At 42.4% G+C, this 14,002-nt stretch overlaps 1 protein-coding gene across 1 annotated transcript in view; it reads left to right on the forward strand.

Moving 5' to 3' along the window:
* The window catches only part of CDK15 (cyclin dependent kinase 15), a 226,406-nt gene that overhangs the window by 162,354 nt on the left and 50,050 nt on the right, over positions 1-14,002 (forward strand). Inside the window, exon 14 of the mRNA XM_029606275.1 lies at positions 8,944-9,076. Coding sequence (XP_029462135.1) covers positions 8,944-9,053 — 110 coding nt within the window. The 3' untranslated portion in view covers positions 9,054-9,076. The remainder of the gene's footprint in view (positions 1-8,943; positions 9,077-14,002) is intronic.

Consider the following 14,002-nt stretch of genomic DNA (forward strand, 5'->3'; position numbering starts at 1 on the left):
TGGACAATTGTAAGTGATTTATGAAGAATCCTGAATTGAACTGGGAGCCAATGAAGATCTTTTAGAATGGGAGAAATATGCGCTCTCCGATTGGTATTCGTCAAAATTCTCGCTGTTGCATTTTGGAGTAATTGGAGGGGTTTTACAGTGGAGGCCGGGAAGTCCTTGCAAAATGGAATTACAGTAGTCGATTTTGGTAAACAGAATGGCTTGGAGGACAGATCTAAAATCATAATGGAATAGGAGCGGTTTGAGTTTTTTGAGTACTTGTAACTTGTAGAAGCATTCCTTTGTGGTATGTTTTATGAATTGCTTTAGGTTCAAGTGACTATCGATAATGACTCCAAGATCTCTAGCGTGGGATGTTTGTATATTAGTCTGCAGCAGGTGTTGAAAGGAACTGCCTTCTGGAGTGATTTAGTAATAGTTCAGTCTTGGAAGTATTGAGCACCAGATTGAGGCTTGAGAGGTTGATGATTGATCGTTTGCAGATGAGAGTCCCATAACTTTGAGTGTTGATTCGAGTGAATTGGATATTGGGATTAAAATTTGAACATCATCTGCATAGATATAGAACTTGAGTTTCAGGTTTGTGAGTAAATGGCAGATAGGGAGAATGTAAATATTGAACAGAGTAGGCGATAAGGAGGAGCCCTGGGGGACTCTGAATGGGGCGTTGGTGTGAGAGGATTCCTTGTTCTTGATTTTAACCTTATAGCCTCTATTGCTAAGGAAGGAGTCGAACCAACTAAGGGCTGCTCCTGTAATATCTATGTCTGATAGCCGGTTTAGAAGGGTATTATGATTTACCGTTTTGAAAGCTGCAGAGATGTCAAGGAGAGCTAAGAGAAATGATTGTCCTTATCAAAGCCAATGTAAACTTGATCGAGGAGTGAGATGAGGAGTGTTTCGGTATTGTGTTCTTTTCGAAAACCATATTGTGATGGGTGAAGAATATTATGGTCTTCTAAATAATTTGTAAGTTGTTTATTTACAATTTTCTCCATGATCTTAGCTACAAACGGGAGATTTGATATAGGGCGATAGTTGTTAAGATCGTCCGGATCCAGGTTCGGTTTTTTTGAGTATGGGTTTGAGTGTGCCCATTTTGAGAGCATCTGGGTATATTTCTTGTGAGAGGGAACAATTGATAATATCGGCTAGATATTTGGAGATGTATTCTGGTATGAGAATCAGAGATTTGGAAGGTATTTGGTCTAGTGGATGGGTTTGAAGGCTTCATTCTTTTTATCAGGTTTTCCCACCTCTAAAGTGTGAGTAGGGTCGAAGGAATCCAAGCTTATGTCTGTGTTCCGTGAGTGGAGGGTATTCTGAGGCAAGAAATGAATCAGTCCTAGACTGCTTTTGGCCAAGGGACCAATAGGAAGAGAACGGAGACAGAGAGACAGAGGAGGAAAACAAGAATAGATCCAATAGGGAGCTCAGAAACATTCAACAATAGTCGGTCCGGAAAAAGGAGCTCTACACCCTGCAGAGACTCTAAGCTGACAAAGAGTGGCAGTGTAATAAGAAAACATATATATAACAGTATATGCACTGCAGGCAGAATACAAAACCAAATCAAAATAAAACAAATACTTGCCAGAAAATGTTAGCAAGGTGCCTATCAAGCAGAAGGTTGACTAGACATAAACGCCGATTCAAATAATAAAGCCTTTAACTGTTTCCTAAAATTAAAGCAGAATCATATCTGATTGGAGAATTAGCACCAATATGACTAAGAATGTTTACATTTACACTTTTTTATTGTCTAACTTCACAAACATGAACCCAAAGTGAAAGCCTTTCTATTTAGTCAAGTGTACTCAAGATTGAGTTTTTATTTAATTTTTAAAATAATGTTTGTGTTGTATGTTTTTAATATTGTGACTGTTTAAGATGCAATCTGCTTTGACCTATTGGAAATTGCGAAATAAAATGGAATAAATAAAAAAGTACATTAAATTACAGATAAAAACACAATCATCAGTACAAAATACTACTTAATAGAATAGCCCCATCCCACACACTCACTGAAGGATAGAGCAACTCCATAATACAAAAGTAAAAAATAAGCAGTCATTTCAAGTCTGCAAGCAGTTGAAAAAATGGGTTCACCAGCTAAGTGTTTGTGTTTATTTATTTATTTCCTTGTATTTCTCGCCAAACAAGTGCCAGCATCAGAGTCTTCATCTTTCTGTTTTCCTCCTTGTAGTCTGCACATTGCCTCCCACCAGCACTTCCTATCTGCTGCCGCCTCCTCCTCCTCCTCTGCTGGCTTCCTGCTAAAAGTTGGAACTGTACGGAACCAGCAGGTCTCATGAGATTAAGGGGCCCCAAGTGGTTCCAACTTCAATGGGAAGCTGGCAGAGGAAGAAGCTGTAGCAGCAGTAGGTAAGGAATGCAGTTTACCCAACAGAGATGATCCTGAGGGAGGAGAGGAAGATGTTGATAGCAGGAGGTGGAGGGAAAGAAGGAGAAGTGATGATACCAGAGGATGGGGAGGGAAGGGAAAGTGGTGATACCAGGGGTTGGGGAGGAGGGCGGAATGGCAGTAATGGCAAGGGGTAGGAGGGAAGTGAAGTTGATGATGCAAGATGGGAATGGAGGGAGAAGGGAAGATGATGGTGTAGAGTGATAAAGTGAACCCAGTGCTGGACATGCTGCAGCATAGAAAAAGGTTCATACCCATAGATTTTACTAAAACAGCCAGCATGTAATCTAGCACAATTAAAAGCTCACAAAAAAGAAAATTGCTTACATATGCAACCAAATGATAAGGGGAATGGAACAGCTCCCCTATGAGGAAAGACTAAAGAGGTTAGGACTTTTCAGCTTGGAGAAGAGACGGCTGAGGGGGGATATGATAGAGGTGTTTAAAATCATGCGAGGTCTAGAACAGGTAGATGTGAATCTGTTATTTACTCTTTCAGATAATAGACTAGGGGGCACTCCATGAAGTTAGCATGTGGCACATTTAAAACTAATCAGAGAAAGTTCTTTTTCACTCAACGCACAATTAAACTCTGGAATTTGTTGCCAGAGGATGTGGTTAGTGCAGTTAGTATAGCTGTGTTTAAAAAAGGATTGGATAAGTTCTTGGAGGAGAAGTCCATTACCTGCTATTAAGTTCACTTAGAGAATAGCCACTGCCATTAGCAATGGTTACATGGAATAGACTTAGTTTTTGGGTACTTGCCAGGTTCTTATGGCCTGGATTGGCCACTGTTGGAAACAGGATGCTGGGCTTGATGGACCCTTGGTCTGACCCAGTATGGCATTTTCTTATGTTCTTATGTTCTTATGTTCTTATGTTCTTATGTTCTTATGTTCTTAAGTTCTTAAGTTCTTGGAGGAGAAGTCCATTACCTGCTATTAATTAAATTGACTTAGAAAATAGCCACTGCTATTACTAGAAACAGTAACATGGAATAAACTTAGTTTTGGATACTTGCCAGGTTCTTATGGCCTGGATTGGCCACTGTTGGAAACAGGATGCTGGCTTGATGGACCCTTGGTCTGACCCAGTATGGCATGTTCTTATGTTCTTATGCCACTATGTAAAACAGCCAAAACACAGCCTAACTTATTTAAAACCATCATGAAATAAAAAGTATGTGTTCATTTATTTTCCTCCTTATCTACATAGCTCTACATATACATCTAAGTGGGCATAAAGTATACAAAATAATACAATCCAACAATACAGTAAAATAGTTCAATTAATCATAAATAAGCACTTATAATTTATTAAATTCTTTTGACATATCTTGGCACGCTTAGTTTGATTTTGCTACTTTCCCTATCATAGTGGAGCAGTCTGCAGAAGCTGTTTCCTCGCTGCATTTAATGTATTCAAACAAGCAATGAGCTCATTAGCTGCTGTGCGACAGCTTATTGATGTTTGGGTATAGGTGGTGGGGTTTTAATTCCCAAATTTAAATATGGTTTTAAAACCACAAAGTGAGATAGAAAACGGTAAGCATTCACCCCTGTATGTATGGTAGCTGTCCTTGGAACCGCGACAAGATATGGGATTAGATGTTTGTGGTTGCTCTGCCTTGTACAATCAATGACCATGGCAGAGAAGTTTTGAAAATAGAGTACATGGTAACTGATATAAATGGCGCAAGCAATATAAATATAAATGACTGAAAACAAATTAGGATGTCTTACTATGTTTTGTGCAAAGTTCTGAGACCTGAAGAAAACTGGCTTCTTTTTAGGTTGTAATATCTTTAGAAAAAGAAAAGGCCTGTGAGGTCTCGCTAGGACGGTCATGTTACTATACAACATCTTTCTCGTTTGTTCTCCAAAAGGTACCATAATCCTACTGAATTCATAAACTAGAAAACATTGTAGTTCAGCAGTCGAGCAGAAACAGCAAGGTGAACAAATATCTCTACCAAAGGGTACTCAACTGTAGTCCACAAACAGGTCAAGTTTTCAGGAATTGCCAACTAATATTCATTAGTCATATTTGCATCCACTTTGGGTAAGAACCCAGTTAATCTGCCTGTTTGGGTTATCTTGAAAACTAGACGAAAGCACAAAGAATTGCCAAAATACATACAAGTGCATTGGTACCTCTCCCAAAACTCAAACAAGCCGAAACAACAGAGGGCATTTGTCAGTACACAATTACCCTAGCAAAGGTAATATAAACTATATCTTTTATTGCTCACAATTCACTATAAAAAAACAGAACAGGCACACCACCAGAAGAAAGCAGGACTGTGACCAAGTTTTCCATTTAGCTTGATGCACTGTGTTTTGTAAAGATTTATGAGCAATAACGAAAGATCTGGTTGAGGACTAGAGCTGAGGATCCCTGGTCTATATTATTTATAGGTTATGTCAACTAAAGGAGAAAAAAGGCCACAAGAAACTATGAATAGAAAAGTGATTAACCACATTTTAAATAAAAGCCTAATAAGGCTAAAGTCTTAAAGATAAGAAAATATATACTGTAGAAAAAGCTTTGGGAAGTCACTCTTTCTTCACCTATGTTTTCCGTTTTTCATTATTTTGAGGTTTCTAAATATTCACTTGGACATTTTCTGTTACAAAAAATGGAGACAATGATTACATTTTGATGGATTGACATTTGTGACTTATGCTTATATACAGTATATACACCTAAAAATAATTATAAAAATATTTGATTTGTTTTTATATTGAATATATATTTTTTCTTGGAGGTCTCTTTGACTCTAGTTTTCCTTTTAAGGCTTTTAAGGTCAAGCACAAGAAGCCTCTCTGGTTTGGGAGTTTTGGGCATTCTGACTCTCAAATCCATTAAGTCTCATTACACACTCCAGCACAGAGCCTGCACCAGGTTATCAGCAGAAGGGTAGAATGAAGCTGAAGTGATTCGCTTTCTGAAACAAAAGCAAAGTTAAAGATAAGTTTGAGAAGGTGACAGCAAGGAACCCATAAGCATGGCAACTCAATTAAGCTGAAAGGCAATGATCTCATTATCTGTCCCCCAAAATGAGATAAATACATAAGTGTATAGAAATTTGAAATATGCTCTCTCTCTTGCTTGTCTAGCTGGCTGAATTCTCCCCCTTTTCCATCTCTTTAAACACCCACTTTAGCATTTATTTATTCTAAGCGACAAGCAGCTGCAATAATTAGACTGTCAGATTTGGTAAGTTAATGAGGAGTCACTGGAGTGGAAGGTTTTTGCAAGCGGGAAATTGCTGGAGAAGCTTCATACTTTCCTTATACCTCTTCCTCTCCTTTTTTTTTTTCCACTGGGCTGTGAGGCAGAGAGCTCGGCAGTGCAGATGATTCTGAATCCTTTTGATTAGCTAGTTGCATTTCTACCGCTGGTCTATTAAATGCAGATATGCTGCTGCTTAGCTTGCAGGGGCCGGGGGCACTAGTATAACAACTCTGGACAGCATCTCAGAGATGCATGAACAGGTGTGCAAAGGAAACAGTTGCTCAGGGCTAGTGTTATCATCTAATTTAGGTTAACCTGAAAAGGCTGAACTAGCCCTGGTTTCTTTTCTTTTCTTTTTTAAATTAGTTTTCTTAAAGGACAAATTTGATGGAAAACAAATCCATGGCAAAATAAAAAGAACTATTTCCATCTCCCTAGATGGAAATTTGCTTGGATGGACAGTAAGCAGTGCCACTAACCTATCTCCATGCCACTGTGAGATATTACTCTGTCCCTGGTTTTCTAATTCCCATTCCAATGCTGTGTTGTACTTTTGCCCAATGCACTGAGGTGAGCGTTACAAAAGTCGGAGACCTGACTAACATCTCATAATGAGTGGAGTTAAGTTGCTAGCATTGAAAAAGTCAGGGTTTCCCAAAATTGGCCCAGTGACCCCATAACCATTTGGGCTTTCAGGGTATTCACAATGCAAAAGCATGAGATAAATTTGTATACATTAATTATCCAGTAACTGTGAATTTATCTCATGCATACTTATTGTGGAGAACCTGAAAACCCATCTGGTTGTGGGGTCCCCAAGATAGAATTCAGAAACCCTGGAATACATTTTAAACTAAAGAGGTGATTTTTAGGAATCCAGCCTTAAATATAAAATTTTGGGGTTTGTTAGACCATGCAGAGCTGTAGCTAGGCAAGTTGGTGCCTATGGCCAAATGAAAATCTGCATTCTCCCACTTTACACACCACATGACACCACGAATTGGGAGATTCTGTTAAATGTTTGTACAGCAATGTCTATGGCCAGTGCAAGGGTATTAGAGGCCCTTGGAAAAACTTTATAGGCTTGCACCCCCCCACACCATCACACCCTCCTCATACACAATTAAAAATTATGCATTTATAATACAGATTTTACATGAAAAAGAACATTCAAAGCACAGTCTTCTGAGATAAAAATATCACTTACAATATATATATTATATTTACATGCCCTGCTGAGGTACCAACCAGAAAGTCCTGCAAAAAAGCAAGAAACGCTTGGAATCTATATTATATTAGGCCTACTATAATGCGTCTTGGGCATGTGCATGACCCTTAGCCACGAGAAAAAAGAATTTCTATATAAAAATAGCACTAACTGCCAGCACTCAAACAGCAACAACCCTACCTATGAAAGTTAATACTACAAATGTTACACCAGGCCTAAAATAGTAATACATCCCCTATTAGGAAAACAGAACATGCCAAGCTGCTATAGATCCCTACATAGAAACTACACACTAAGGGGTAGATTTTTAAAAAAAAGTGCGATCGCGTACTTTTGTTTGCGCAGCAGGCGCAAACAAAAGTACGCTGGATTTTATAAGATACGCGCATAGCCGCGCGTATCCTCTAAAATCCTGGATCGGCGTGCGCAAGGCTGCCGATTTTGGGCAGCCTGCGCGCGCTGAGCCGCGCAGGCCTGCCTCCGTTCCTCGGAGGGACCTTCCTTTCGCCCTCCCCTCACCTTCCCCTCCCTTCCCCTACCTAACCCCCACCCCCCCCGGCCCTATCTAAAACCCCCCCCTTACCTTTGTCCCTAGATTTACGCCTGCGAGAAGCAGACGTAAATCTACGCGCGCCAGCAGTCCGCTGGCGCGCCGTCTTCCAACCCAGGGGCTGGTCCGGAGGCCTGGACCACGCCCCCGGCCGGTGTCACGCCCCCGGTCCCGCCGCGTCATCCGGTCCCGTCCCCTTGACACGCCCCTGACACGCCCCCTTCAAAAAACCCCGGGACCTATGCGCGTCCCGGGGCGCACAAGGCCCTGCTCGCGTAAATCCGGGCGGATTTACGCGAGCAGGGCTTTTAAAATCCGCCCGTAATGGAATAACTCTCTTCAGTCACATACGCAAAATACAGATAGATCCTCAAATACAGAATAAAGAGACCATACAGTATAAATAGAAATGTACAGACAAAAACTGAACTGGAAACTGCAACAAGCCAAATTCTAAATGCACTGCAACAATGTAAAAATCAAAAACATTATCATTCCTCATAAAACAAAATTAGTAAAACCATACCAATAAAAAGAATAATTCAAAATAATTAAATTATAGAATAACATTCAATAATTAAAAACTCATATAAAAATCTTCCAAACATCAGTAAAATATTTCAAAACAGACACATCAAATTACTGCCAAACATTTTAAGGATTTTAAAAAATTCCCCGATATCCATACCTTGGAACTATTTCCAGATGCTCTGACTATCATGGATTAGCAGGCAGAGAGCAACTGGGGTAGTTGACCACACACATGCTTCCTCTCATACACACACATGCTTCTGTCACTCCCCCCACATACATAGATACATGCTCTGCTCTCACTCTCCCAGACACATGCTCTCGCACTCTCCCACACATATGACTTCCGGCCACATGGCTTTTTACTACTTCCGGCAGGAGCGCTCCTCCTTCTTCGAAGCAGCACGGCCCCAACAAAATTGTCGGCGTGGTAAGCACTGCCTTAGTAAATGGATAAGCAGCGTGACCCCACCAGAATCAGCAGCGTTGCCAGTAGGGTTGCTCTGCTTTCCCACTTTCTAAGACCACCTTTACCACACTGTCAATTTCAAAGGGGCAGTACTGCTTTTCTTTTGCTACGGACCTGCCGGTGGCCACCCACACTGCTCTCATTGGCGCCTTTTGGTAGCGGCACCTATGGCCATGGCTAATTATTGGCCATAGGCATGCTATGGCTCTGAGACCATGGATAGTTTTTTATTGCCTTCTATATGTTTATTCCTTGACCTGAACCAGTTCCCATTCCTCATTCCCCATACCACCCTGATCCTCCACAAACTATCACTCACAGTGAACCTTGAATTATTTTTATTATCACAGTAAAAAAATGTATTTTTCCTGAAATAAAGGTTTGACCCCAACCTAAAAAACAAGGTCAGGTGGGAGTGTTAAAGCTACATTACATAAGGAAGAGGACACTACCATAACAGCTGTTTCCTCTGTTCACATCTCTTTTCTTTACAGCACGGTCAGTGTTCACCGTGCCAGGGGTAACACTGGAGCCAGAGATCTGCGACCTTTTCATCTCAGGTCAGAGGGGCCTTCACCTTGGCAGGTTTGGCAAACGTTGGTGAAAGCCTGAGCCATCCAGCAGCAGGTAAGAAAAAAGAAAAGAAACATTCTTATTTATCAAAAGCTTCCAGTTGGAATTCCCTTTTCAGCCCTGGACCCACTGCCTAACAACACCTGTTTAACTCTTCAGTATTTTGAAAGCAACGTTCAACTTAACCAGCAATCTTAGGCTATGCTGATTTCCTCAGTTACTGCTTAGGTAGTGGGCTGTTTGCATAATGTTTTATTTTTAATGTGCTTTCCCATAAAACTATGAATGCGTTATTGTAATACGTGCAGAACAACGTGGATTCGCAGAATATAAAATTGTTACATATATAAATAAAATAAATACTACGGGTTCAATATTCAGACAGTTTGTTTAATTTGAGGACTTAGATGGACAAAGCATGGATTTAAAATTTCCCGCCGCTCTGGCTGCCTCCGATTTATAGAGCTTACGATTTATCCGGATAAGTTGGAGGCATACCGGGGGCAAGCTAGGTAACTTATCTGACTAACTCCAATATCCAGACTTTTTCCGGCTGTGTTAGCAAAGTGCCTATTCAGCAGTGCTCTGCTGAATTTCTCCGACAATTATTCTGGCTAACTTTAGCCAGATAAATTGTCTGCTTGGTGCACTGAACTGTTGAATATTGATCTCTAAGGGCCTAATTCATCAATGTCTTTTTCCATTGACACAAAATGGGAGAAAGGCCTAGGAAGACAAGTGAACCAGGCCTTAAATGTGGCACTGGGGAGCCAAACGTAGCTCTTATTGCCCCGGTGGCTTTTTGAAATATGACAGAATGAGATGGTGCTAACAGCTAAATTAACGGGTGAAAAACGGGTGAAAGACTGAATGGCACTCTTTATGATGCACAGGTTGAGCACTGCTGGTTAAATCAAGATCTTTTCAAGGGAAAATGTTCTGGGCTCTGTAGCTTTTGTATAGAATTCTAGGGCTATTTTTCTGGCTTGAATTTATTTGAAGTTGTAACCCTCTTCCAGTTACCTGAGCCAGGACTGGAAGGGGGCTCACTTTGAAATGTCACATCTCTAGGTATGTCTAAACCAATTAGGTTCTTTTCACTAGGGGGAGGCTGGAGGAAGAAGCATTTTTTTTTCCAGGATCCCCTGCCTATTTTATATAGGAATATAGGGTAATTCACTTGAGAGTGACTAGGGGTACAACTACCACATTTATCACCTTTCGAGGTTATCCTCCCTAGCTCCAACCACTCACCCAGCTTTGCATAAACAGAAAGAATTAAATATTCACTGACAGATGAATTTTCAAAGGAATTACGTGCATAAATGTAACATAATATCATAGCAGTTTTCAAAAGCCATTTACATGCATAAAGTACACTTATGCGAGTAAATCCTATGGACAGTTCAGTGGCATATATTGTAGCAATTTTGAAAAGCTCAATTACATGGTAAAGTGCATTTCCATGTGTAAAACCCATTTTTAAACATACAAATGCTTTTGAAAATCAGGCCCTTAGGGAACACTCAGGGCCAGTGGAAGCACTAGTTTTACTAGGCAGCCGCCTAGGTCGCCACGGATCTGGGGTTGGTGACAGCATGGCTTCTCCTTCTTCCCACATGCGTGGCCCAGAAGAGGAAGTGGGTACAGACAGGTGGGAAGAAGGAAAGGCCGTGCCATCACAGCCAGAAGCAGCAGAAAGAACATTGCTTCCCCTGGGCCATTGCAGGAAGCAGAAAGATCAGCCCTGGCCCATGCAGTGTTTGAGAGGAGGATCAGCAGCAACAGTGCGCCCCTCCCCGGCCCCATAGGCAGAAGAAGCAGAGCAGCATCAGCCCTCTTAGCCTCAAGAAAAATGTAGAGTCCCGTCTGCCATAGGAGCTGAAGGAGGAGGCTGCCGCTGTGCTTCTTTTGCCATCCAGAACTGGCTGAACTTTTCTGCATGTCTCACCTGCCCGAGCCTGCAGCTGCCTTGCGGGTCTCCCGCCCTGCCCCCCTTGTGACATCATCAGAGGGCCGACGGTTGAAAGGGCCCATAGCATCGCCGGAGGGGGCCAAAGCGCCTGTGCCTCCACTCCAGCTCCAACTCCAGCTCTATTGCCATCCAGAGCTGGCTGAACTTTTGTCTGCTGCCTGTCTTACTTGCCCGAGCCCTAGTCTGCTGCTGGCGTAAGAATCTTCCCCCCCCCCCCCCGCTCCCATGTGACATCATCAGAGGGACGAAGGCTGAAAGGGCCCGTAGTGTCACCGGAGGCACCGCACGCCAGGACGTCGCGCGACAAAGGGGCACGCCCCTTTGTGTGCCCTTTCGTGCGCACCTCTGCACCTCAGAGCTTCATCCTCTACAATGTTGTTTTATAATTTTTCTGTCTGCTACTCTTAGTTCCCACATTAACCGTGAAGCCTGTTTATTGTGTCTGTTTTCTCCATTCGAAATGGAAATTCCTACCATATCTGAACAAAGCAAATATGGACACCTTTATAATTTTTAGCACAGATCTAAACCAACTGAACGTAACTCCTTGATTTCTATCGTTCCAACCCTTGCTTCTTCCCTAGCTATTCTTCCCTTTCTCTCCCTTCTTACTTGCAATGCTCAATCACTTAGGAAAAAAACAGTAGTAATTCATGATCTCCTACAACCTTGACTGTTTTCTTCTCTCTGAAACTTGGTTAACTGATTCAGATAATTTCACAATTAACTCTTTGTGCCCTCCTGACTACACACGATTCTTTGAACTCAGACCACACTGACGCAGTGGGGGCCTGCTTACCTTGGTTAAATATTCTCTATAACATCATAAAAAATCTGGTTTACCCCTAGGAACCACTCCTCATAACTACAATCATTGCAAACTTTGTAATTGTCTACTGTCCTCTGGGCCTATTACATCACGACTCAGCACCTTTACTTGATGCTATTTCATCCCTCCCAGTTGACCTTACTAAAACTATAATTGCTGGTGATTTCAACATTCATCTAGACTCTTTCTCCATGTACCCTTCCGCCTTCTCTTTCCTAGATGCCATGGAAGGTATGGGCTGGACACAAATTATTGACATCCCTAGCCATAAACTAGGACATACCCTCGATCTGGGGCCCCGGCAACCAAAAAAAAAATCTTTCAGTTGCCGGGGTGCCGGCAACTAAAAAAAAAAGATCTATATTAGTTGTCGGGGTCCCGCTTGTTATAAAATCCAGGGTCGGTGTGTGCAAGGGATTGCACACTTGTGCACCTTGTGCACGCCAAGCCCTAGGGGAGCACCGATGGCTTTCCCTGTTCCCTCCGAGGCCGCTCCGAAATCATAGCGGCCTCGGAGGGAACTTTCCTTCCACCCCCCCACCTTCCCCTACCTAACCCACCCCCCAGCTTTATCTAAAACCCCCCCTTACCTTTGTTAGATAAGTTGTGCCTGTCTCTGGGCAGGCGTAGGTTGCGTGCGCCGGCCAAGTGCCGGCACGCGATCCCCCAGCCTAGAGGGCCTTCAGAGTCCTCTGGCCACACCCCTGTCCTGCCCCGGACTGGCCATGCCACACCCCTTTTTTTGAGCCCCGGGACTCAACAGAGAGGGACTTAAAAGTCAGTAAGAGCTGCATAGGCTAGGGCTTTATTTTTTTCCCTTCCAGAGAAAAGAGGAAAGATTTTTGACTTATACTCTGGAGGAGGGCAGGGACAATAAGAAAGCCTCTGTAATATCAAGCATTCTTAATTAAAATGGCTGCAGAGAAACTTTTTGCATCAATGGATGAGCAGCAGCAGTGCCAACTCCACCAGCAGTACCTACAGCAGCTGTCCCAAACTCCAGTATTTGCTGCAACAATTACAACATTCACCAACCAACCTCGTTCCCTTTGTGCAACAATTCTACAACTCCAAATGTCAAGGGAACCCCTTGATATGTGGTTTGTGTGCGGTTGCTATTTATGGAACAACCACTCTGTGGCTGACCTATTTTAATAGCTCCTGTGTTTTATTCTTTAATTTTCTTATTCAACAACTCTTCATTTTCAATTTTTCAATTTTTATTCAATTATCTGTGCCCGGCAGGCAGATCTGAACCCACAAGTAGTGGTAGCAATCAGTGTCTTGAAAACAAGATAAATACTTAAGAAAAGATAATGACAAGTTATTGGTGGGTCAGACCGTACGCCGGGAAAACAAAAGCACAGATAATTGAATAAAAATTGAAAATTACAACAGCAGCTGGAAGCCCAAGCAGAAATCACCTGCCAATTTCTAGCAACAAGTGCAAGCGGTAAAACCCATAGAACCAGGGGCTGGGACAGAGTGGAGTCCACCCCCACCGAGACTGGAAATACCATTGATGGAGACAGCACTGGACTTGGCAGAGGAATTATGGTGGAACAGTTTGTAACCATCCTTCTCTCCAGAAACCAATAAATGGATGTCGAGACAGTCAGATATGGCCCTGAAGGAGAATGAACCCATGGCCATCAACCTGATGCCCTCCTTGTTTTGCTCTTATTTGGGCATTTTGTGGGGTTGTCAACTTTCAGGGTTCCCTCAATAGCTGGTATATCCTGGCATACTACTGTTATGACTATGACACCTACAATGGGTCTAGAAGAAGACCTAAAGAAGAAGGTGAATGCTAATAATGCTGAAACTGGCAAGACAGACTCTGAAATGACTATTGTGAATGATAAGTAAGAAGGAAAGGAAGTAGTTCACAGTGAGGAGGCAGAGGACCCTGAGAAGGAAGGGTCAACAGGTCTAGGCCTACAGACATGCTTGTATTTTAGAGAGAGAGAGCCCATTCTGAAAAGGAATGTCTTCGGGTGGGAGAAGAAGCTATGGCTCTCAACAGCAACACTCTATGGTAGGGACTTTGTTAATGCTCCTCACTCTGGACTTAGCGCTTCTATGGTCTCGGTGACATGGATGGGATTTTGGTGCAGGCACCAGTCAAGTTTGGGAGGGAACAAAACCTCAGTTGAGGGGAGAAAGTTAAGTAAGT

The sequence above is a fragment of the Rhinatrema bivittatum genome, chromosome 6 (genome assembly GCF_901001135.1).
Source record: "Rhinatrema bivittatum chromosome 6, aRhiBiv1.1, whole genome shotgun sequence".
Taxonomy (NCBI): Eukaryota; Metazoa; Chordata; class Amphibia; order Gymnophiona; family Rhinatrematidae; genus Rhinatrema; species Rhinatrema bivittatum.